Raw genomic sequence first — 26,367 nt, 5'->3', positions numbered from 1 at the left:
AGCTATTTGTCTTGTAAGGAATGGTAAACGTCTCATTAACTTGACCACAGATATTTGAGAAACCTCTTCATCCCGATGAGCCTCTCCTTTGAACTGTAATGGTTTGCACATGATGGTCTTAGGGAAAAAAAATGTGTGTCTCATTGCTAGCAGATCTGAGAAAATCTGACTTTTATACTAAAAGCAATAACTAATGGAACTAATAATAGCTAGTAGAACGGAATGCCTTTCCATCTTTGTCACGCAGTTATGCAAGAGCAGGAATACTAAATTTCTGCTACTAATAGTAGCCTGCATTCCTGTATGGCTTTAATCTGAAGAGCTCAAATTCTTCTGATGGTAGGGACAAGAATAGGGATATTTCAAACTCATTTCGCCAAGGTAGCCTGCTCAATCTGTAATTAGACATCTACATAAATTATTTTATTTTCAGAAATGGTTAGCGCTCAAGGTCAATAACAGTTGTGTTTTCTTGTCTGCTCTGGCACAGTGTGCATCTTTAAATGACCCTCCATGGGTCTAGCTGTCCAGGTTTAGACACGCAGTTCTGAAAATCTGAACTCGAGTGTTGATAGACAAGGCAAGCTTATATGTATAACTTTTGTTGCTTACAGTTCTTCTGAGGTCTGTGCTTATCCTTCTAAATAAATTGTCAAGTTTTATCAATTCGTAGCTCCTGTTTGGTTAAGATTGCAACGTAAGAGCACATCTAGCATCGCACAGCAATGCATGGCAGAGCATGACAAGAGTCCAGATCTGTGGCCAACCAATTCTTTCCTTCACTCTCTCTCTCTCAGTGACAGCATTTCCCATAGACACTATGAATGGGACTCACTCAGCCACATTTTACCCACCTGAAAGTCAGTAGCCTGTCTAAAAACTCGGCAGCTAGGCTAGGTGAGTTAGCTAATCAGGGACCTAATGAGGCTGAATCGTACTATTTCTGGGTACCCGATCAGGTAGATACCTGATATTGTTCCTCTTGAAATGAACGTGGGTAGCTTTTTTTCTTTCATTGACTGTAGAGGGAGCCATGGCAATTTGCTTGAACTAGGTTCTTCCCTTGAAGTTTTCTAATTTTTAGGCGAGAGGAGTACTACTACTATCGTTGGCGTATAGAACAAGCCTACAGAATTTATTACCGTGGGGAGACAGCGTGACTTCGGTAAGATAGGTATTTAGTAGAGTAGGAGGAGGGAATTACGGGGGAAAAGCTAACTCTGAAGGAGCGAACGAGGTGGAAGGAAGACAACCTCTTCCCGACTGCCCTTCGCCTTGACTCTGCGGACCTTCTGGGACGCTGCGGAGCACGGCTAGGTTTCTAAAGCTTCCTAAAAGGACTTCAACCAATCACGTTTCTTCTCTCTCTCCCCCCCCCCCCCCCCCTTCCCGGCTGTTTCCCCCCCGGACGACCCAGGAGGAGCGAGGCGAGGGGAGGCGACAAGATGGGGGCGCGGGCGGCGGCGGGGGCGCTCTCCGTGGTGCTGATCCTGGGGCTGGGGCTGCCGCCGGGCGCCCTGGGCTGCCCCCAGCCCTGCGCCTGCTACCTCCCCACCGAAGTCCACTGCACCTTTCGGTCCTTGGCAGCCGTGCCGGCGAGGATTTCGAAACATGTGGAAAGAATCAATTTTGGGTTTGTATGGCAGGGCGTAGCAAACGGCTTCGCCGGTCTCGGTGCGGAATCCCGGAGCGGTTCGCGGACGGCGATCTCTGCGTGTTGCTTTTTAAGTAGAATCGCAGAGGCGGGGGGGGGCGTTACTCGCAGGCGCGGTGTTTCAAGCACTACCAGTACTGGTGTGGAGAGGGCTTTAGCGTAGCCTTCCTGTTTCAAAGAAGAGTTACTGTTGTTTTCAAATGAATATTTACATCATGGTGTCAGTGGGTCTTGGCAGATAGGACATGCAGTCTTTTATAGTCTATTAAGAAAAGATTGAATTAAACCTACTATGGGGTTTCTGCTACATGGTGAATTTTATCCCTGATGTCAAAAACTACAGCAGGAATAAAATTCTGTGATGTAGCCAGGTAGCATTTTGGAGAACAATGACATATAGCATATTTTAAAGCAATACAGTAAAAACAAAGTTATTCCGTTGCCTTTGCAGTTGTTTTTTGAGGTGGTTTTTTTTTCCAAGGAACTTAAGCACAATATAAGCAGACATCAATGTTTTGGGGAGAGATTGCTCAGGGCCCAACTCACTTTCCTCCTCCACGGTATTGCCAGCTCACACCTGTCTGTCAGATTGTGAGACAACAAGGCAGGTACAGTTGGTAGGCTGCCTGTCACAGAAGTGCTGTGTAGGATCGTTATGTGACAGGGCATGGTGCAAGAGTCACAGCCCTCTTCTGCTTGATATCAGAGCTGCCTCACTGCCTGGTATGAACTCCCCCTGACCACCTCAAGGCCTGTAAGCTGCAGCTCATCATGCAATGACTGACAGTGGGGACCTTGATTTTTTTTTTTTTTTTTTGCTTCTCCATAGTTAAAATTTGTATTCACCAGCACTTTATCCACCTAAAGCCTAATTTTGATTTTAGTCTCAAAGTGCCCTTGTACTCCGTAACTCTGTATTACAGCAATCTGTACTTTTATGCCATTTTTGAGTCAAAAATGCCTCCCTCTCCCCCCACATTCAAACCCACACATATTCACAGTCAACTCTCCCCCATACGTCAACATTCTGTGGCAAACTCCATCCCTAAATTGCTTTTGAAAATGCAATGTAGTCTTCTAAGTTATTTAGGCATCTTGGCTGTTTTTAAATAAAAGTACATTATTTGATACTGCTAGCATAAAAGCCCTTTCCTATCTTCTCCTTCCCATGGAGAAACAGTCTTAGCTATCTGTTGTTGCATTTCTTTCAATTTGGAAAGCAGTTTTTACCACATTTGTATTTTAAGGTGCTATATATTTAGGAGGTAAAGATTACTTTCCTAACTGGAAATAATTCAGGTAAAATTATTTAGAGAACTTAATATTTTTTAGAAGGGCTGATGTTGAAATAAGGAATTTTAACAGGATGACTCCTGTGAGCCTAGTAGATCTGTAATAGGACTAAAAATATCCAAACGGTAGCCTAAATTTTTAGCAAATTCAGAATCTTCAGATAGGTAACATGATGAGGATCTGAAAGTATTTCTTCCATATTCAAAGCATTTTAATTTCTCCCTGTCTCTTCCCTTCTTTTCTAGAAAGTGTTAAAAAATAGGAAAAATATTTAAAATGCTATGCTTAATTTAGAGGCTTAATGCCCAGATTAGCTCGTACATTTAATTTTATGTCTACATATGGAAAACCCCAAATGTAGAGCTAGGCCACCAAACTTAAGACTTCCGTATTGGCAAATAAAACCTGATTTATTTGTCCAAAGTGAAACTGAATTATTTTCAAGAAGTAGATTTTCGATATTACTTCTCTAAAAGGGGTTTCTAGGCTCAAATTATGTAATTGGAAGGTCAATTCCTAGATCGTATGTAATTAGTTGCTGTAGCCAATTACATGTTGTAACAGTAAGTGAAGCGCGATGTGACTTCCTGCTTCTCATGCTGTTTGGGTGATACCTATTTTTAATGTCCTCTCTCCAAATCTTTGTTCATTTATTGTTAGATGCTGTTTTGGCAACACTGCAGCCTGCCTGGTTTGCCAGACTCCATAGCATCATTGTTTGGCTACAGGCCATTAATTTATTACCATTCCATAAACCAGGCTGTATGGAAAAACACACTGACAACTATTCAAACTTAAACTCCTATTTATTACTCTTACTCCTAAATTACGGCTAAAGTGCCACAAATTGAGTTAAAAGAAATCTTAAGCTAAACATGAACTAAGTATACTTGGCCTTGTAAAAATGTTTCAGCAACTTCTGGCCCTTTGACAATGCATTAAGATCCCTCCAGTTTTTCCTGAAAGTTAGGTTATGCTAATTTTACATTTGCAGTCCATGACACTCAGTGCATAAAATGTAACTGCACATGTGATTTTTTTCCAGGTTTAACAGTATACAGTCTATACACGAAAACTCCTTTGCAGGACTTACAAAACTGGAATTGCTCATGATACATGGAAATGACATTCAGAATATACCTAACGGTGCTTTGAAAGATCTTGTGTCTCTACAGGTAATGCTCAGGTCTTACTGAATTTCATAAATTCTAACTTCCATGAATAACAAAAGACAAAAACAAGCGGGTTTTGTAGTGCCTTTCTTAGGTTTAAGGTACCATTTCCCCCCAAATACACTGGAGATCTATTAACTACGTCTATGTCATACTTGATAATGCCAACTAATACTCAGTTGTGTTCTCCCTCTTTGACACAGCGTATCATTTTTCAGTGGTGCAGAGGATATTTGAATGTGGGAGGAAAACCTCTGCTTGCTTGCTATTCTGTTTGGATTTGGATCAAAACCAAAATTAATCTCTCTTTTTTTTTTTTTTTTTAAGGTTTTCAAAATTAGTTACAATAAATTGAAAGTCATAACTGGCCAAACTCTTCAAGGACTTTCAAGCTTAATGAGACTGCACATGGACCACAACAGAATTGAGTTTATTCATCCAGATGCTTTTAATGGATTAACTTCTCTGAGACTGGTCCACTTAGAAGGAAATTTGCTCCAGCAGCTTCACCCCCACACCTTTTCAACATTTATGGTCCTTGATTATTTCAAACTGTCAACAGTGAGACATCTCTATCTATCTGAAAATGCTCTTAGGACCTTGCCTGCAGGGATGTTTCAAGGCATGCCCTTGCTGGAAAATCTTTACCTTCATGGGAATCCATGGGCCTGCGACTGCAGTTTAAAGTGGCTCCTTGAATGGAATGAGGTTTCTGGAGGTAAGAGCAAAAAAGCCAATGCTTCTTCAACTCATAATGTTAGATTATTTTTTTTTTCCTGTTCTGCATACAGATGGTTCTGTTATTTTCTGAGTATTATTACTTACATGATGTCTATGTGTACTGTTGTGTTCCATTACCATTCAATAAATGCACGTATTTAAGAAACAGTGTAAAGAGGAAGCAGTTGTGTGTCACTAGCTAAAAATCTGTATTCAAACCCAAAGGAATTAGCCATTACATTCAAGATGGAAAAAGTGATAGTGACATTTGTAGTTGGAAGGAGGAGATAGGTTATAAGCTGTTAATGTGTTCCTTTGTACAGCGATACACCTTTGACTAAGGGCTGGTGATTGTTCTCAACCAGCCAAGCTGGTAACTATGTGCTCTTGTGGGAAGTGGAAATGTTGGATTTGAACTTGTTTGGCTAAGGAAGGAATGGAAATCAGGTTTCCAAATTCCTGGATGAGTCCTTTAACTTTGATGTTATTAAAGTTAAGGCTGTTACGTAATATGCATCCTTCATGTCTTACCTGTGTTTCTTCATTGACCACAACTTCCTTTTGTGATGGAGAAAATCTGGTTTAAGTATTTTCAGAGAACACCTACAATCTTGCAATTTTTTTCCTAGAATAACTGGTCTATCTTCGTTTAGGCTTAGATGTGAGATAAGTATCACACTGCTTAGTCTGGAACACTTCTGGTCATGCGCAGAAGCAAAATACGAGAAGCAAAAAAACCCCGCACCAACCAGAAGAGTTTTATAATGCCTATACATCAGGAATACACTAAATGAGGATTTTTTTGAATGTCAGTTTTCAATTTGGGTATCTCAGTTCACTAATGCCCCATCTCAGGTTGCTAAGTCCTTACTGTAGTAGGCCAGAGGAACTGGTGTTACACCAGAGCTGCCACTAAAATATGAAGAGGGAAATGTCATTTAATTGCAGCTGAAGATGTCTTAAATGAATGCTGGAGTCACAAGGTGAATATAATGATTTGAAGCATGTATGGTGGCTGATGGTGGGTCTTGCCATCTTAGAATATGTACTTCATTGCAGTTTTGCACTTAGCTATACGACAGTACTTTTAAGAGTATATGATACTTGAATGTGTAATGTAAGTGTTCCTGCATGAACTGATACTTGAGGCATCTAACTTTGATATTCTGTTTCACTAGCTTACATTTTAATATTCTTATATACTCTCCTTAATCCAAATGAGTATGTATATTAAGTGTACTTAAGTTGCACTGTAAGTTATAACAATGAAATACTAGATGAACTTTCTTCCCTTGTGCAGTGTTGGCTTTTTAACATTTTTATTCAATTAGATTCCCTTTTTGTACTATAACAGCAATGATTATGGGAAAGAGAAAATAATTTATCCATGCCATTTACATGTATGACAGGTTTTGCATCTTTATAAAACTATAACATTAAATTCTTTGGGAATTCTGTCCAGATAGAGTTATTAAAAGTTCTTCAGACCAATGTGGCCACTGCCAAGTTGGTTGTGGGTCAGTTCTGTCATAAAGCGTGCTTTCCTTATCTTTGAAACATCATACTTGAATCTGCAAGTGATAGACTGGTTCAGTTAAATATTCCATTTGTAAGAACTTTTCAAGCAAATTAATGTATCAGACTGGAAAGACATATCTTTTTGAATTAAAAAATGGTATGAAATTTTGCCACTCTTCCCCTTCTAACATTTTGCCTTATAACCCACCCGTATATTGGTCATTCATTCAAAGATCCCTTATTCCTCAGGAGTGATCAGCATGACAGTTATTCCTAGAATAACTGGAATACATTTTATTTACAACATGTTTCCAAACTAAATATGTAAGGCGACATTTGACATTCTAGTGAGCAGAACAATGTAATAAATATATGACTGTTATTTTGCAGACAGGAGTATTTCTGGCATTGTTAGAAGAGAAGAGTCAAGGCTATCATTTCCTGGTTTAGTGCTCCTTCTCTGCTTTAGTTTTTATTTTATCATTGCAGAGTTTACAGCTATTTCACAGGTCAGGGAAGAAGTGGTACTTTCATGGGGTTTTTTTGCTGCTGACAAATAGCTTGTTAAGTGCAGGAACTAGTCAGCAGATTTTGGTGGCTACAGTAGAATGTTTATATATTGCCAGTACTGTTGTTAATGAATAGAGAAGAATAAAAAGCTTCTTGGATTATTTAATGATGAAGTCCAGCATTTCTCGGGTAAATGCTGCATGTTTGAAAGCTGAGAGGACCCAGTCCTCTTCACGTTAGATCCACAAGTTTGATAGGTAGGCTGTCACTGAACAGATGCAGACTTTTTAACACAGTGTAGATTTTTGCTGACTTATAAAATATCGCTCTGAAGACTTCAATTTCTAGGCATTTTATTCAGAGGCAGTGAATCTAATTTTCAGAAGGATGGAGTATTCGATCCTGACATTAAAGTCAGAAGAAGAAATTGTGGTCAGTTTGAGAATCAGGCACCCATTCAACTGTAAAACAAAGAGGTGCCGTTTTAAAAGCCTTGCCTTATGTGTCATGTGCCATAATGCATTCCTCATGCGGTCCATTTTGCACTTCTGAGAGTTCTCTAACTCTAGGACAGAGTTTTTCAGCTTACCTATCTTTTGTTTCCCCCCTTTTTTTTCTTTCTTTTTTTTTCTTGCAGGTGTTTTAAAATGCAAAAAGGACAAAGCCTATGAAGGGGGGCAGCTCTGTCCTAAGTGCAACAGCCCGAAACAGCTGCAGAAAGAAGATATTCAAAACTTGAAAGATATTTCCTGTAGGAAACCTGTCATTCAGTCCTCACTGAGGCAGAATAGCAGCACTCAAGATGAAGAAGATGGTGACAGTTACGAACTCCCTCTGGAAGAACTTCAGTCCTCTCCATGGAACATTACTCTAAATATGACTGATGAGCATGGCAATATAGTCCACCTGAACTGTGAAATCAAAAAACCAACAGGCTCTACCAGAATTCAGTGGAATCAAATCCAGACTCAGGAGATAGATATAAATGCTACAATTTCACTGGATTTTGAATGTCCAATGAATCGAGAAAACTATGAAAAACTATGGAAGCTTATAGCTTATTACAGTGAAGTACCTGTCAAATTAGAGAGGGAATTTATGCTCAGCAAAGAGCCTAAAATAAGCTATCAGTACAGGCAAGGCTCAGATTATGATGCTCTTTACTACACAGGTGTAAGAGCTCAAATACTGGCTGAGCCTTCCTGGGTAATGCAGGCTCTTATAAATATCCAATTAAACAGGCGCCAGAGTACAGGGAAAAAAGTGGTGCTATCTTTTTTTACTGCGTTTTCTCAGAAAATTCGTACCAAAGACACAGGGCAGCAGAGAAGCTGGGTAATGATAGAGCAAAACCAGAGCACAAGGACAGCGCAGAGTGTGGTGGAAGGGTCGGAGTTTCAGCTGAGCTGCGATGTGAAAGCCTCTGAGGGCCCCTCCATTCAATGGCTCTTTCCAGATGGGACTAAACTGCAGGCACCATTTAATCAGAAAGACAGTAGGTTTTCCATTCTTAGTAGTGGCCAGCTAATAATCAAAGCAGTGAGTTACACTGATGGTGGTTTATACCACTGCATTGCCCAAGTGAGAGATGATGTGGATGTAATGGCTTACAGACTTCTAGTGCAGCCTCCAGCTACACAGGTAACTGATTCAGACGTAGTGAGAGTTGAAAAAAATGTTGGAGATCCAATAGTTTTGCCGTGCAATGCAGTTGGCATCCCAGAGCCACAGTTGAACTGGATTCTTCCAAACAGCCAGGTACTTACTGATTTATCAAACTCTTCAAAAGGGTATATGTTGGACAATGGCACTTTGCTTATTCCAAAAAGCCACGTCAGTGATAGTGGCCATTACAGATGTGTGGCTGTCAATCAGCAGGGATCAGATCAGTTGGTTGTAAGGGTCACAGTAAATAAAATGGTGTCTGACAGGTCATTTAAAAGAGTAAAACTAAAAAAGCGCCCAGGCTCAAAAAGTTTGTCAAAAACAAGAGGGCGAGTCATTGATGATGGAGAGGGATCAGGGACAGGAGGGGTGGAGGAGTTCCCACGAAGGAAGAACCACCTGAAAGACTGGGAAATATCCTTCAAACAAAAAAGTGACCAGGTGCCAGAGGCTCAAATTAAAAAGGGGAAGAAGGGCAGAAGGAAAATGAAAATCTGGAAAAGTACTGATAAAACCCATGACAGCAATGTTGCAGAAGGCCGGAGAGTATTTGAATCTCGAAGGAGAATTAATGTGGCAAGCAAGCAGATTAATCCACAGCATTGGGCTGACATTTTGGCAAAGGTCCGTGGGAAGAATCTTCCTAGAACAACAGCTACAGCCATTTCTTCAACAACCGAACTGCCATCGGTCATGCAGAAAACTACTCCAGTCCCTCATCCAGTAGCTAGCCCTCCGCCTTCAGAGACAGCAGCTGATGTGGTAGATTCCTCTGCTGATACATCACCCGCGAGTGAAGATGAGCCATTCCCAGTCACTGTTTCCCACAACACTAACGCATTTTCAGTCCAATCCATATTAACGAGGTCGGAAACTGAACCCTCCTCCAACCACAGGGCTTTAGAAACACCTGCAAGTATAAACTCTGTAGAAATTGCTATATCAGGTCCATATTTGACTCCTGTTTCTGCAACTGTGCAACCCCAAGGCCAGCAGCATCTTGACATCAGGACTGATGATTCAGTTGTAGTTAGAGAAAATATCCATGCTTTCACTGAAGAACCTCTAACCAGACAAATTGTAACAAACTTTCCTAGAATCCAGAGCAGTTCATTCACAGTGGAAAGTGAAGGCAGAACTATACCTTCTATATCAGAGGAAAATTCTGCTTTTGCTGAGCTACCACTTGATGCTACTGTCCTAGCTGAGTCTCAGACTGTGGATCTTCATAGTGTCACAGAGACAAGTGTGAAGTTAAATGAAGTGGACCCAATGAGTGTTGACACCATAATTTTAACACCTTCTCAGCTGGATGAGATCATCCCAACAGGTTCTGTAGGCACTACTACCATTTCTTCATCCGTTTCTCCATTTGTTACAGAAAAGAGCAATGACTTGATAGACCAGCACAAAGAAGTATCCACAGGTCAGCCAAAAATGGCAGACTTAAGTACAAGTTTTCAATCTGTCACACCCATCAGGGTTCAGAGCATGGAAGAACCTGAGACCCACAGGAATACATTGACTCAAGAAAGCATGTCCAGCAGTTATGCAGAGAGTTTTCACGGAGCAGAACATGGAAACCTGGCTGCTCCAAAACCAGATCCCACATTCATTTTGCATAGTACTGATGCTCTTCGTAAAACAACCGCTTCTTCCATCAGTAGATTGACCACTGTGGCCACAACAACAACTCCCTATAGAAAGACCATGCCTTCACTTATTACACAGCATGTTAGAAAAAGGCCTTATGGGAGAAGGAGATTGAGGCCAAACAGAATCCGACAAAGACCAAAGCCTTCCCCTGCTGCTGTTTTAACCACAGAGGCAATGCCTGTCGTTCCAAGGACACCCGAAGTTGAAGCTGTGACCAGAACATCTTCTGCAACTCTTGCAAGTCCTGATCTTAAAAACAGTGTCAAAATACAGGCTAAGGAAGAGAAGCATGTGGAATTCACTCCTTCATTAGTTACTGATTCAATTGTCTTAGAGAAAATTACCAAAATCAGAGAGGTGGTCACAACTTCATTCTTTAGGCCTACTGCTTCTCCACCTGAAGAAAAACATGTGACACTCTCTGCTGCTCCCGAAACCTTGGCACTTCCGGTGACTGCACCTATCACGATTTTATCATCATATGTTGTACATGACACAGTTCCTACGAAAGAATCAAGTGCACCTCTGAAACCAGAGCAAAGTGAAGTGCCAGCATACCAATCATTAGTCAATATATCTGAGAAGGGCATTAACGCAGATTCTATAACTGTGGATAGTAAGGCAGAACAATCAAGCACAACAGCTTCTCCTGAGCATATGAACAGCTTGATACTATCTACAAAACCAGAATCTCAAGAAGAGCCTGTCCTATTTGACTCAGAAGTTGTGGTTAATGAAACAAACACTGGAACATTCCAGCTGAAACATCCCACTATGACTGACTTAAGTATTCCTGTTGGCACAGTGGAAGTTTCAAAGGAGCCGTGGAAGCCCACAGTGTCTTTAGAAACACCAGCAATAACTGAGACACCTCAGCAACATGAGATGATTACTTTGTCCTCCTCCTTCAGCACAACAGAGACTCAGACTTTTCTACGTAGAGAAACAAAGAAATCTGTTGCTTCCCAGACTGGGACAAAGCCATCTTCCTTGGCTAAAAAGGAAGCTATGTCACATGTCATCATTCATCATGATCCCACTTTGCAGACAACTGAAGGGCTTCCGACTACATCCACTGCCTTTATTCCATTTATAAAATTTGCCACTCTTCCCCCTTCCATTTCAAGCCCTTCACATCCTTCTCTTCATTATACCACCGAGGAAAGTAATGCCTTCAATCAAGAAAGGTTCCCAGAAACAAAACAAGTTGAAGCAGGTGGTGACAAAATGGTGGTGAGCTCAGGACGGATGGTACACACTACTCCTTCCTCTAGCCAAAACAGGATTAGCATACAGTCAAAAGAGGAGCAATTCAAAGAGTTGTATAGTAGCAAGTCAAACAACAGTTTACTGCTAAATCCAAACCTTCCCCATCCACCCGCTGGAATGATACCGAGCCTAAACCAAAGACTGCCTGTTGTGCCTCCAAAGCATGTTCCAGTAAGAGGCACAGTGAAGCCTCCATATATTGTAACACAAGGTTCATTTCGCTATTTTATAACACAGCAGCCTCTTCACTACACAAACAAACCAGAGATAACAGCATATGCAGCACATACCATCCAGGACAAAAAATCTTTTGCCTCTCAGAGAGAAACAACTACCCCAACACAAGCGTCTCCATTTCACAAAACAAATCCATTCACTGCAAGCAAGTTTGGTAATCAGGGTCAGAACAGATACAATATTAATTCAAGATTTTTTGGAAATAACTATGTCCCAGATAACAGAGGCACAGCAGGGAGACTACCAAGTCAAGGGATCCCCTATTATCCCAGTTCCAGAATGCCATTCTTTTTCAACAGAACAAGGATATTCCCTCATTTAGGTTTGCATCCTAAACCAGTGGTCCCTAGTCAACTAGTCCCAAAAGACACAAATGAGAAGAAGGTCGGCCAGGTCTTCCCTACTAGGATTACAGTGCAGAAAGCTACAGCTATTCCAGTGCCTCCAATGCCACACACCACAACCACCACATCACCACCACCAGTCACCCCTCCAGCCTTTCAGCACACAAACCCACAGATATCCACCACAGTTCATCCTTTTAAAAGTGTCCATCATCATCACCATCATCATCATCATCAAAAAGTTCCATCTGTGCCTTACGTGGGAGGCATTATGCCACACAATTCGACTGTAATTCAATCTTCCACTAATTTCAGGATACACGGAGAAAGACCTAAAATTATCACAAAAGGGTCCCAGAGCATATCCATTCTTGCTGAAACAGATGCTTTTATCCCTTGTGATGCAGTAGGGGAACCCAAACCTTTTATTACTTGGACAAAAGTCTCTACAGGTAAGACAAGAGAAAAATGTGTTCTTCCACATGTTTTTTTAAGGGTACAAATACTTGGGCTGTTGCATAGAAATGCGAAATGATTGCAGGAATAGTCCAAAGTACTGGAGAACAATTTCTGTCTCTTTTAAAACGTGCCTAACTGCAACTAATCATTGGAGGTAAAATAACTTTGTAGTATTTCCTGTAGTAAAAGAAAACCTCTACCATTTAATGATTATTCACAGCAGTTAGAGTTTGTGAGTATGGGTTTGTTAACATTGCTGCCTTAAATATTGATGTGTATGTCATTTCCATAGGCAGAAGGAAAAGAGAAATTACGTAAAGATTTAAGAGAAATCCTAAAGCATAAAGCCCTTAAAAGTTCCCACACTGTACATGCTTGCAAGCTAGTATGGTTAGTTCTGCAATAGAAACAAAGACTAATTGGAGCTATGGAGAGTGTCAGACGTTATGTGATCCATCTGAAGTTGTAGCTGGCGTTAAGTAAATCTAAAATCTTAGGTAAGACTTTTTCAATGCAATGATGTATGCCTTAAGCTCTTTGACTCTCCGTTTCTTTCTTTCCTCTCACCTTCCCAGGAGCTCTAATGTCAGCCAACACCAGGTTACAAAGGTTTGAAGTCTGGAAAAATGGTACCCTCCTTATCAGAAATGTTCAACTTCAGGATCGTGGACAGTATTTGTGCACAGCTCAGAACCTGCATGGCATAGATAAAATGATCATTGTGCTTACAGTTGTAGCCCACCAGCCCAAAATTTTACTTTCCCGCTATCGAGATGTCACGGTCTATTTTGGAGACACCATAGCAATGGAATGTCAGGCCAGTGGGACTCCAAGCCCACATATTTCATGGATTTTCCCAGATAGGAAGATTTTGCAGACAGTCACCACCACAGAAGGCAGGATAATGCTTCACGAAAATCGAACCCTGTCTATCAAGCAAGCAACTTTTTCAGACCGAGGAGTTTACAAATGCGTAGCAAGCAATGCTGCAGGAGCTGACAGCATTGCAGTGAGGCTGCACATCGCAGCCTTACCCCCCATCATCCAGCAGGATAAGCAAGAGAACATTTCCTTGCCCCTCGGTAGTAGTATTAACATCCACTGCACTGCCAAAGCAGCACCTGCTCCCAGCATCCGCTGGGTGGTCTTTGATGGCACGCAAATCCGGCCTTCTCAGTTTGTCAATGGGAATTTATTTGTTTTTCCCAATGGAACTCTTTACATTCGCAACGTCTCCCCCAGGGACAGTGGGACCTATGAGTGCATTGCTGCTAATATGGTGGGAGCTGCCAGGAGAACAATCCAACTCCATGTGAAGAAGCACGCGTCTAATGCCAAGATCACTGGGAGCTCTCCTCAGAGAACAGATGTAACATACGGCAGCATCCTGCATTTGGACTGTAGTGCTTCGGGTGACCCCTGGCCTCGGATATTATGGAGGTTGCCTTCCAAAAGGATGATTGATTCTCTACACAGGTAAATTACTATTTAAGGTGTCACAGCTAAATTACAGTTTAGATGAACTTCGAGAACTAAAACCATCTGTATCTGTACAAGTTTCATTCTTGACTTCTGTGAATTTTGAATGAGGCCCCCAATCCTTAAGGAAGAATTTGAAATTATATCAAAAGATAGCCAAGTCGTAACTTAGCAAAATTTTCTTGAAAACAATCCTACTGTTGAAAAGTCAGCATCAGGTGTTTGGGATAAGCTGACACTATTTGTCTTTTACAGCCACTTGTAACCATAGTAAAAAGTCCAATGGCAAAAGTTAAGATATACAGCTTGTGTACTGCTTGTTCCAATGTGCTTAGTCTGCATGGAGTTACATCGGTGCCTGCTTTTCCCCAGAAGAAAAGGGTTCACTGAATTTTGTTTATCTGCTGTACAAATCATTATACACAGTAAATATGGGGCAAAGAAATCATCTTATAAGTATTTAAGTAAGCACGATCATTTTAATATCCTTATATAAATAAATATTACCTTGCAATAAGGTTTGTGCAAACTCAGTTGCATATAAATGCCTAAAACGATACCTTCTCCAATGTTCGCAATATCAAGTAAAATATCACTTCTCCAAATCTACAATAATTGTCCTAAGACTTTGTCGAAAACACAATTTCTTCTCCATAAATTATTCATTACTCACTCTTTGAGCACTATAGACAGATAAGAAATGTACTGAAATTAAAATGCACAATTGTCAACAACTTTCTTAATAGCTGAACATAGTCGTCATTTCTTTTCATATTGACAAAAATATATTTGTGTACCCTGTAGATAGCACAAAATCCAGAATTCATTTTATGCCTCACAGTAATAGCAACAAAATACTGTTTGGGGTGGTTTTTTTTTTCATTTTCCCTCGTGATCTTTATGTGGGTTGGTTTTCAAATACAGGAGATCTTCTATGGGGAGAAAATTGGGGCTACTGAGGAAATTAGTTTTGACCGCAATACACCAATTCCATATTGAAGTGGAAAGGAATACTAGCTTTTTAGCACATTGAATTTTTTTTCCATATTTCAAAGCTTAGCAATATTTTGCTTCTTTGTGATTGTTCTAAAGGTTTAAAGTGTTATACCTGTTGCCAGAGGAAGTCACTCATCTTGATTTGTTTTAAGCTGAGGACCCAAGTGCCAGACGCCATAGTTATGGTCCATATAGGTTTATGTGGAGTGTATCATTCAGAGGTCCCATATTTGAATGCTACACAATAATGTACCTGCATTCAGAAGAGACAAAAATACCATCATTTGGTGTTTAATGCTCAAAACCACCATTAAAGTCATTGCATGGAATAGAACCGGTTGGTTACGAGTGAATAGAATAAATATTTTTCCATTTGCTTTTTGGTGGTGATGATCTTGGGCATTTCAGACCATCTAATTATCTAACGATAGCAATGCTCCTCTCCTTTTTTTCAGCATGGTTGAGTTGTTTGGGTTTTTTCCCCAGGTTTCACTCAGTAATTAATACCCAAAATGTGATTTTGCAGCTCATGTTCTCTTCTTTTTTCTTTCCTTACAGTAGCTTAGAGACTAGAATCAAAGTATTCAGCAACGGGACTTTGGTTGTCCATTCAGTTACAGATAAAGATGCAGGAGACTATTTGTGTGTGGCCCGCAATAAGATCGGGGATGACTACGTGGTCCTTAAAGTGAATGTGATGATGAAACCAGCAAAAATAGAACATAAGAATGAGAATAACCACAAGGTCAAGTACGGAGGGGACCTGAAAGTTGACTGTGTAGCCACAGGTCTGCCAAATCCTGAGATCTCCTGGGGTCTCCCAGATGGCAGCATGATCAATACCTTCATGCAGTCAGATGACAGCGGCAGCCGGACGAAGCGGTACGTGGTCTTCAATAATGGAACCCTGTATTTCAATGACGTTGGACTGAGAGAGGAAGGGGACTACACCTGCTATGCTGAGAACCAGATTGGGAAGGATGAGATGAAAGTGCGGGTCAAAGTAGTGGCTGAGCCTGCAACTATCAGGAACAAAACATACGTCATTATTAATGTACCCTATGGAGATGTTGTCACAGTAGCATGTGAAGCCAAAGGAGAACCCACTCCCAAAGTGACCTGGCTCTCCCCAACCAACAGGCCCATTCCTGCCCTATCTGACAAATACCAGATCTATAGGGATGGCACCCTCCTCATCCAAAAGGCCCAAAGATCTGACAGTGGTAACTATACTTGCGTAGTGCGGAACAGCGCTGGCGAAGATCGGAAAATCGTCTGGATCCACGTTAATGTTCAGCCTCCCAGAATCAACGGTCACCTCAGTGCAATAACATCTGTGAGGGAGACAGCCACCAGGGACAGCCGGAAACTTATTGACTGCAAAGCTGAAGGCATCCCTGCTCCACGGGTCTTATGGGCTTTTCCAGAAGGAGTAATCCTGCCAGCTCCCTACTATGGGAACAGGATCACTGTGCATCGCAATGGTACGTTGGACATCAGAGGGGTGAGGCAGACAGACGCGGTGCAGCTCATATGCATCGGACGGAACGAAGGAGGGGAAGCGAGATTGATCGTGCAGCTCCTCATCACAGACCATTTGGAGAAACCCTCCTTCAGAGACCCCGTCAATGAAAGGATCACTGCCATTGCTGGGCACAGCATCAATCTGAACTGCTCAGTCCAGGGGAACCCCAAGCCCAGCACAAGCTGGATCCTTCCCAATGGCACCGAAGTGCTGAGTGGCAGCCGTCTGCACAGATTTTACCATAAGAGGGATGGGATCTTACACATCAGCAGCCTCTCCGCTGGGGATGCTGGGACTTACCGCTGTACAGCCAGAAACCCAGGAGGTTACGTGGAACGAATAGTCTTCCTGAAGGTGGGACTCAGGCCAGAAATCAGCAACCAGTACAACAACCTGGTGAGCATCATCAATGGAGAAACTCTGCAGCTCCATTGCATCACCCAGCCAAACCAGCGGGCGCAGGTCTCCTGGACGCTGCCCAATGGGATGGTTCTGGATGCCCCCCAAGCTGTGGGTCGCTTTTCCCTGCAGGAGAATGGCTCACTGACGGTACGTGAGGCTTCTGTGTTTGACAGGGGGACTTACCTGTGCAAGGTGTCCTCCGAGTATGGCACTTCTGTTATGAACGTGCCTGTCATTGTGATAGCTTATCCTCCCCGGATCACCAGTGAGCCCGCACCCGTCATCTATGCAAGGCCTGGAAATTCAGTAAAACTGAACTGCATGGCCATTGGGATTCCTAAAGCAGAAATAACGTGGGAGCTTCCAGACAAATCACATCTGACAACAGGAGCTCAGTCCCGTCTGTATGGAAACAAATTCCTCCACCCTCAGGGGTCATTAGTCATCCAGCAGTCTACTCAAAGGGATGCAGGCTTCTATAAATGCACTGCTAAAAATATACTAGGCAGTGATTCGAAAACAACCTACATACACATATTCTAACACTAAAACAAATGCCTTTGGCTGGGTACTAGAGTTCAAGCCGCTGCCAAGCAAGTGCAACAAGGAAAGTACTGCTTGCAACAAAGCCAGGAAGGCTGAGGGCAGGAAAAAAAGGAATTAATCCTATTTTCATGCAAAGCGCATTGCTTTCGTACTCAATATGGTAGTAAGTCCCTGCAATAAAAGGAGGCAGTAGACATACTGAAACTGAGGAGGCTAACACGTTGGAAAAGGTCTTTAAATTGTTAAGAGAGTGTAGTGTTGTTTTTCTTGCTATCCAATAGCATCTGAGACCTAAAGTACTCTATTCTTGTCAATAGTCCAAAGCTATTCCTTGTTCTAACAAGCACCTTAAAAGTACCAAAGAAGTATTAACTGTTAAAAAATGAGCTGCAGTGATAGAAGTGCTTTAGTAAAACATAATTTTCTTAATACCCTGCAGCGCTTTTACATAATCTAGCCTTATAGAATATGATTACTAACCTTTCTGTTCATTCTTCTATCAGCTCTTCAAAATCAAAGACTAACTTAGCAAATAAGAGTGATCTATTTTAATAAAAATACATGCAGACATTACTTACCTTAACATATGAACAAACCTTTTCCAGCTACTAAGGATGCTACAGTCAAATCATTCATTATATATTTTATATATGTTTTTAAATCAGACTATGAGACTACAAAGAGTAACAATGAACTTGGTCTCATTTTATAAATTATTGGTCTTTACAAGACTCTGATACATTACAGTGTTTTATAATATTAAGGTCAATATACTGTACATTTTATAATAAAAAATATTTTCCAAAAAAAATGTATTCACTCTGTTTTTCATTTTGTTTTGAGAAAATAGAGAACTCCAAACAATGAGAGTATGAAGTTAAGTCAAAAAACAGAAGTCATGTACTGTTATACATATTCTTTATCTTTCTAAATGTGATTTCCTAATAAAAATGTAACACTTCTGTATATTTCAGGATACACTTACAATTTCAATATTTTTTCTGCAATCAAGTATGGTTTATTGGATAATGTACATAATTTTAATAAGATTTATCAGTTACACTATAGAAATGATTGCTACAAGATGCTGAATATGCCCATGTTTCAACAAACAACTCCGGTCGTAATTTTGCAGATGTTAACTCACCTTTAAAACATACAGATTCTCTGAGATATTCCTGAAGTCTTAAATTTCGGATTGTTCATAAAACTTATGCTCATGTTTTAAAATATTATGAGAATAAAAGCTTTATTTTTATTTTCTCTAGTGATCAAAACATGGCAGAAAGTAATGTAATGTGTTATACTAATATTTACATTTTGTAAAAACGGTGAACAAAGATTTCCTCACCCCGCAAATTTATCCAGTTTAGGAAAATTGTAAGCTGTTGCAAAATGTGTAATTATCATCATGGTAAACAAACAGAACTGACCTACTTGAAGTAAAAAAGTATTTGATTAGAAGGATGTTGAATTAAATGACAAGGACAAGGACATTGTTGAAGATACAAGGAGCATAATTTATGTGAAAGAATATTTTATAAAATTTAGTTTTAAAAAAGTCAGTGCAGGCTAAAAAGTTGTGGTTTGTTCACAAGCATTTATTAAAGTTATGTTACTGGCCTAATTAAAAGGCACTTAATTATGTCTTAGTTTCTCTTTCATGGTTTAAACCCTTGGGCCCTAAACCAGCAAATCAGTGCTCAAGGTGAAGCATGTGCCTAAATATCTGGCAGGGATGTAGCTGCTTGTGAGATTAGTTAAAGAAGAAAGAAACAACTATTCAAATAGATTTTAGCTAGATTGCTCATGTGGTGTTTTCTAATCTGGCTGTTTTCCTTGAACATGTCACAGATCAGATATGTCTTTAGTTTCATTATTTAATTTTAGCACTTCTTTATTTTATAGTAGTTCTTGGAAAATGGTAATACAATTTTAATAATAATACATCTTTTAAAAGAGTCTGAAGTCAGCATTGTAGCACTGGAGTAGGAGTCATGCACTTTTATTCAATTGTCGTCCAGTCTTCAGTTAACACTTACGTGAATTGAGAGATATTCTTGGATGCTGAATGACTTCTATATATTTCCATTAAGCAGACTTTTTTTTACGTTAAGGAAAGAAAATAGGATCCAAAATCAAATATTTGATCTGTTGGGATCAAACAAAGCATCTGATAATATTTTATTCATCAATCCAGGATTTCCACTGCTGCCAGTGGAAGTTTTGGAGGCACAAGAAATGAAAGATTTGGCTTAAGTCCTTCTCTTAATTCAAGTCAAGACTTGCATGCTTGCAAAATGCCCTCAAAATTGGATTTAACTTTTTTTTTATGTATTGTAATTTCCATGATGTTTGCATTCACCCCTTTAATGCAAACACACTCCCGATGCAAGGCCTATAAAATACAGTTTTCTTCCAAAATAAATGTAACTATAGTTTAACAAATATCTTATGAACATTTTTTACACTCGGGCAGTGTTTGGCCATATGTCCTGTCTGTCATATTCTTTCTCTGCTGAGACACCAGTTGTCCAGGATGTCCAACTTGAGTTCCTTTTGTAGAAATAAAGAAGTTCATGGGAAAACCATGTCTGTTCCAGGACTTCTGTTCTTAGGCCTGAATCTACATGTGTCGTGGTTTAACCCCAGCCAGCAACTAAGCACCACGCAGCTGCTTGCTCACTCTCCCCTACCTTCTCCACTGGGATGGGGAGGACAATAAAAAAAAAGAGGTAAAATTCATGGGTTGAGATAAGAACGGTTTAATAACTCAAGTCAAATACAATAATATAACAATAATAATAATAATGATAAAGGGAATATAACAAAAAAAAAAAGAGAAATAAACCCCAAGAAAAGACAAGCGATGCACAATGAAATTGCTGACCACCCACTGACTGATGCCTGAGCAGGAATCCGCCTCTCTCAGCCGACTGCCCCCAGTTCAAATACTGAGCATGACGTCCTATGGTATGGAATATCCCTTTGGCTAGTTCAGGTCAGCTGTCCTGGCCGTGCTCACTCCCAGCTTCTTGCTGGCACAGGTTGGGAATCTGAAAAATCCTTAACTTAAGATAAGCACTACTTAGCAACAGCCAAAACATCAGTGTGTTATCAACATTATTCACACAGTAAATCCAAAACACACTGTACCAGCTACTAAGATGAAAATTAACTCTGTCCCAGGCCGAAACCAGGACATGTCACTCCACGTGCTGAATCACCCATCAAATGAAGGCAGTTGTAGGGCACAATTTAAATCATAACTTCTTCCTTTATTTCCATGTAATTATCAGCAAGTTGTGTTAAATAAATCAATGACAAATTCACATTGCTTCCAGGACACAACACTTCATTAATTTTTTTTTCAGAAGTCTTCATTCATCTTTCAGACCAAGCAGGAGCCATACATTCAAAAGCAATGGAGCTTGTTCCTTTTCTGACTTTGAGAGGTGCTGGAAATTAAGTGCTTGCTCTTGGTTTGAGAAGGTTTCACAGTTTTTACTTGATCAATCAAAGCAGGTTCTGGATAATTTGCATGGAAAAGAAAACTTGCCATCCTTGCATTTTGCTTTGAAAATGGAGAAAAAAGATTTGTCTGACATCTTTTTTGGAGAGGCAGAGTAACAAGGTGTCTCATTACAACTGCGTAGACTGCAAATGAGTGGAGTTGTATATACACTTTTTGCTTTGGCCTTCACAAAAAGAGGTTCACTGTGGCCATATCCCTAACACAACTAACAACTAATAACAAAAATGGAGATTTGACTATAGGCCAGAAAAGCAAAAAACAGGGAATTAAACATGGTATTCATGTCACCAAGATCTGATAAAATCCCTAAAACACTAGCCAGTTCACTTACACATTTTAGTGATTAACTTCAAAAGCTCATGAAGGCCAATTGAGGTACAAAAAGACTGAAAAAATGCTAAAGCTCTAGTTGAGGAAACATAAAACAGCCAAACCCTGCTATCAAGAGAGGTACTTTGTTTAATTCATTACTAAACAATCAATCAAAGAGCATCTGTAGAATAACACAGTGATAAGATGCAGCTGCTCTGGAAGTTTCCGCAACAAATCATATAATAGCAAACTACTTACCTTCTGACAAAGTAATTAGTCCAGAGTATGGGAAGAGAGAATTGGTATGGTATATCTTACTTTAGCAGAATTTTTTACATAGACACACAGGATGTTCTCATGTCCAAACTAAAGAAATGTGATTTATCTATTATAAAGTGGGAGAACAGATGTTTTCAAAACGTTTAAAGAGGTCAGGAGTAAGTGGTTGTCAGCTAGGAGGACATGTCAGCTGAATCCAGCTTAAGTCTGGTACCTTTCCACATTTTCATTAATGGCTATCAATCAGGTATAGAGAAGAGGCTTTGAAAATATGTGAATAATACAAAACTGAGACTGAAGCACGTAGGACCGAATTGCAATTCAGAGTGAACTTTCTAGATTGGTGAAATGATTGGAAGTTTAAAAAACTATTCAGTAAATACAAATGCAAGAATTATATTCAAGAGGAAGAAATTGAATACACGTACAGCAAGCAATTAGTAAAGAAGAGTAGGAGTTGTACAAGTTAACAACATGGTGTCATTTCAAATAAAACATTGTCACTTTGAAATCTATTCACGAAGGCTGTGTGAAGCAACGTGATGGAGATAACTACTCTCTTTGCAGCCAGACCCAAATACAAAGAAATTGGAAAGAATCCAAGAAAGTGTTTTAGGAAAGATAAACTATAAGGATAAGTTGAAATAAAGTGAGTTTGTTCTAAGGAAAAAAGGCCAAGTATTAAATACAACAGTTAATCAAATGTGTAGGAAGTCCTTATAGACACAGTGGTCAGTTGTTTTTCAGGTTCACTGAGGTTAGTATGAGAAGTGTTAACTTACTCCAAGGAACCTCTAGGCTAGATACTAAGAAAACTTCAAAACTGTAAGAACAGTTGAACAATGTATTATTTTTCTTGAGAACATTTTGAAATTCCCATCTTTGGAGACAGTTAAAAACAGTTTAGCCTAATAACTGTCACAGGTAGTCAAGATCCTTGTCCAAGAAACTGAGAAATCTTAGGGTTCCTTCAACATCTACATTCCTATCTGTCCTAGATTTTCCTAGGACTCTGGTATTCTATACACTGGTAAAAGAAAGACTTGTTTGCTAATTTTGGTCTATGCTTGTGATTTTTGTTTATGTAATCTTCATGATAATGCATAAGACATTCTTAACTGTTTAGTACATGACAGATATGGGCACATGACAAATATGTCCACTCTGACCACATCTTTATGGTGGAAATTTCATGGAGGGATTTCTAGAAGCAGCTATGCCTGAGGACCTCTTTATCATTCAAAGAGTTTAGTTTACAAGGCATCTCACATCAGGCCATTCACAGAGTTGCACAGAGCAGAAATAAAGAACTGGAAGGACTTTAGGTATCTATTTTACCCAACCTGGGTTTTATTTATCCTTATGTTTTCAAATAGCATTCGCTGTCTTTCAGTGTAGCCAGCTAACATGAAATTTTCCTAAAAGCTGTGCAAGCATATGTATAGCTTGTATTCTCATTCCCTCTCTTTTATTGTTTGCAACTTGACCATAGTGTATTTTGAATGATGAAATGCAGTGTTAAGTCCTCAAAGAGAACAATTAACACTCCATTAATCATCCCTTAAACATGTTTCCTGAAAAAGTAAGACAGAAGTCATTCCACACAATGTTTTTGCACATGAAGTAGATCATGGAGAATTATCATCTTGTGGTAGAAATAGTGGCTTGTTAGAGCTGTTGCCATTTCTTGATGTATAAAGTTGAAGATTGGTTTCTGTGCCCTAAAGACTTGTGTAATTTTTGCAGCTATTCCTGTTGGCCTAACAAAAGGTATTGTTTTTCACTGCAAACCTTCAGTCCGGTAACACCAGCACTGAAGAATTAGTTAGCATAGATGTTAGTAACTTTGGTAAATATCTGGGTTAGACTCTCATGTGCCATAAATTGGCTGACCCTGGATGAAGAGCCACCCAAAATATTCACCCATTCTGTGAGCATCCCCACCTCTTTCTTTGGAACGACGTTGAGTTTCATAGGTGATGTAATATTGAGAGAAAGAAAGTGCGATCAATAGTGAGACACTGTGGTGGTAATTGAGGACATTCCTGTTTTTCAACAGTCTTTTGCACATGGGAAGTTCTGACCCTCTACTTATTCTTTCTGTGGAATAAGCAAACTTTTCTTTGCATGGGAGGTAGACCTCATGTTTCTTTCTTTCCCGTAGGCAAGACCCACTGTTACTCTTCATATGGTGAGAGTTATGCGTCTGACACCTGGGGTAATGTGACAGGGAAGATGCTATGACATTGGACTGCAGCTGTGTACCACCTACTAAGCACTTCTTTGAATGTGGGGCCTCCATAAAGGCAAATGCATGTTAGCAGCAGTACCATACTATGGCTTCTTCGCTACTCCATGACCCCATTCATCAAGCACAGCTGGCCATAATATCAAAGAATTCATAGACTGGCCACGTCTGATGTGCCAGATCACCTAGTGGGAAAGAGGCATAAATACGTGATGTCTCCCAGCTGCTGGGGACTGGAGATGGCAGCCAGCAGTGTGAGTCTTGACACGTGTGGGGGTGGAATGACATGAGATGGATAGTCAGATTGTAAAATTAAAATAATAAGTGGTGCTGTCACACCTAATTACCTCCTGTGGTGTTCTGTATCACTCAAAGCACACCTGACATCATATGCACGTTCCATAACCCCTGAATTAAAAACACATGCATAGGCTTCACTGATACCTTTACTCCAAGTGTTAGTTAAAAAATCATTAAGGCTCTGACTCAAAACTAGATTTTTTTCTTTATTTCTACCACAAATCGTCAATGGACTAAACCACTATACTCACCTAGTAAGAACTGCTCTGTGCTTTTATGAGCTTCTCTGGAATATTACAATAAATGAGCAATATATTTTCACAAACCTCTATTTACTAACCCAGGGAAAAAGGACTGGTAATCAAGGATGACAAATGCATGCAGCTCCTGTAGAGCTAGCAAGCAAAACATCCCACTGAAATCAATGGAAAAGTACTTGGACTCCAAATTGTCTATAAAAAGAAATTCTTAATTCTTAACAGTTTCTTACCTTTTTTTTTTTTTTTTTTTTTTTTTTTTTTAATAAAGTGAGCCTGGGAACTGTTAAGGAAATTGAAAATCTGAGTATTTTGAAAGCAAAGGAAAAATATGGCAATTGGGACTTGGATATTTGATACAAGGGACCTTTCCTACATAAAATGGAGGTTAACATCGTATTCTTTTAAAAAGCTAACATCTTGTCAAAGTTTCTTCACACTGTACAGGACAAGTACTAGCCTGTTCAGTTGTTTTTAAAAATCCTGCTAGTGTCTTGCTTAAAATTTGAATAAAATTCTTACTAGGCAGTCATAGTGACAGTATTACTGAGCCATTATTACAGCATCCATGGAAGGTGTGTGTACATAAATAAAGGTACGTAGTTATTAAAAAACTATAACACACATCTTATCGTAATACATTCTTAGTAAAGTATTGTAACCTGCAACATTGATATAGTTAAAAGGTATTTCTAATCATCTTTAGGTCTCACATCTGTAACAATATGGTGGGTGTGTGGACAAGAAGATTGTGTACAGTGCAGTCAGGTAGGGTGGGGTGAGCTGATCTATTAGGTTGCTGCTACAAAAAAAACCCCCACACTCTTCTTTCTCTGTTCCAGCAGTAAATGTCCCCTAGATCCCTTACACCTTTTTTTCTTTTTTTTTTTTTTAATGTGGGCTCCCTCTCAGCCAGTTCAACTCAATAACTTGCTGGAAAACTAACTAGGGGTGGTCATGGAGTGTTTAGTTTTCTGCCTGGTTAGTGAGCTGAACTGGCTCCTCCCGGTAAATAGTGAAAGGCCCAGGAGCAAGAAAGCAAATATGCAGTGATCTGGAATGAAGCGAGGGGAAGCAGGAGCACCTCTTCCAACACCAGGCAGTGGTTAAGCTTGCCCTGACATTTCATCTGAATTTTCCCTGTGAGTAACTGGGAAAAAAACCTCTCTTAGAATATAATGAGATTTTTGTATTATACCTAAACTGTTCAATATGCATGCTTTTGTATGGTCTTGTGAATGCTTTCCTGGAGCATATGTAAGTGTACATTTATAACTGCATGTAGTGATGCTGATCAGAAGATCACTGCAGATGGAGGAGCCAGTGACCCACGTCACAGCTAACTTGAGCAGGTGCAGGCCCATGCAGCGCTGTGCGGCACATACAGCGTGGTCTTCACACGCTCCTTGTGCTGCTCTCATCCCTCGGCTGTAGGATAAACCTGGCCAGTAATTACAACAGAGGAGCCTGCAGGCAGCTCCCACTCGGTGCTGGCAATTACACCACCTGCAGGGCCTTGCCTCTTTCTAACAATGCAGCAATAAGTTCACACGTGCATATCTTCTTTGTTTGACAGTAGAAAGGATGAATAGAGTTGTTTTCTTTCAAAAAAATAGCTCAGATGACCAAATTGGGGCAACCCCACCACGGATGGGCACTGTACAGCGTGCTGCGTCCTGATTAATGGGCCAAAAAAGCCCATGCGGTACTGCACAACTCAGGGCTTCCAGGACCTGAAGGGAAGCAAGGTTATCTATACCACCCTCGCTTTCTTTATAGTACTAGCTCTAATAAATGCCACTTTAAGATATAATTTACAGAGTGCCTTCCCTACTGGGATCATAATGAACCAGTGCCTCCTGGTGCAAAGCACAGTGTATTCATGCCTCTTGATAGCGTGAAAGCTGTACAGTCTAATAGTGAAGAAGTGTTATCTTTATAAAAGGCAGAGTTGGTAAGAAAGAGAATACTGAGTCAAATTCTCTTTTACA

The 26,367-nt window shown here is 40.1% G+C and overlaps 1 protein-coding gene across 1 annotated transcript; it reads left to right on the top strand.

Moving 5' to 3' along the window:
- The first annotated feature begins 1,417 nt into the window (after nt 1–1,417).
- On the top strand, nt 1,418–18,121 carry MXRA5 (matrix remodeling associated 5). The gene is made up of 6 exons (XM_049834475.1): nt 1,418–1,633; nt 3,993–4,122; nt 4,447–4,837; nt 7,505–12,490; nt 13,073–13,973; nt 15,531–18,121. Exons 1-6 carry the CDS (start codon nt 1,446–1,448, stop codon nt 17,440–17,442), a joined length of 8,508 nt encoding a protein of 2,835 aa, XP_049690432.1. The 5' UTR covers nt 1,418–1,445; the 3' UTR covers nt 17,443–18,121.
- The last annotated feature ends 8,246 nt before the right edge of the window (nt 18,122–26,367 follow it).

Source organism: Accipiter gentilis, chromosome 31 (genome assembly GCF_929443795.1).
Source record: "Accipiter gentilis chromosome 31, bAccGen1.1, whole genome shotgun sequence".
NCBI lineage: Eukaryota > Metazoa > Chordata > Aves > Accipitriformes > Accipitridae > Astur > Astur gentilis.
This window is presented reverse-complemented; position numbering and strand designations above follow the sequence as displayed.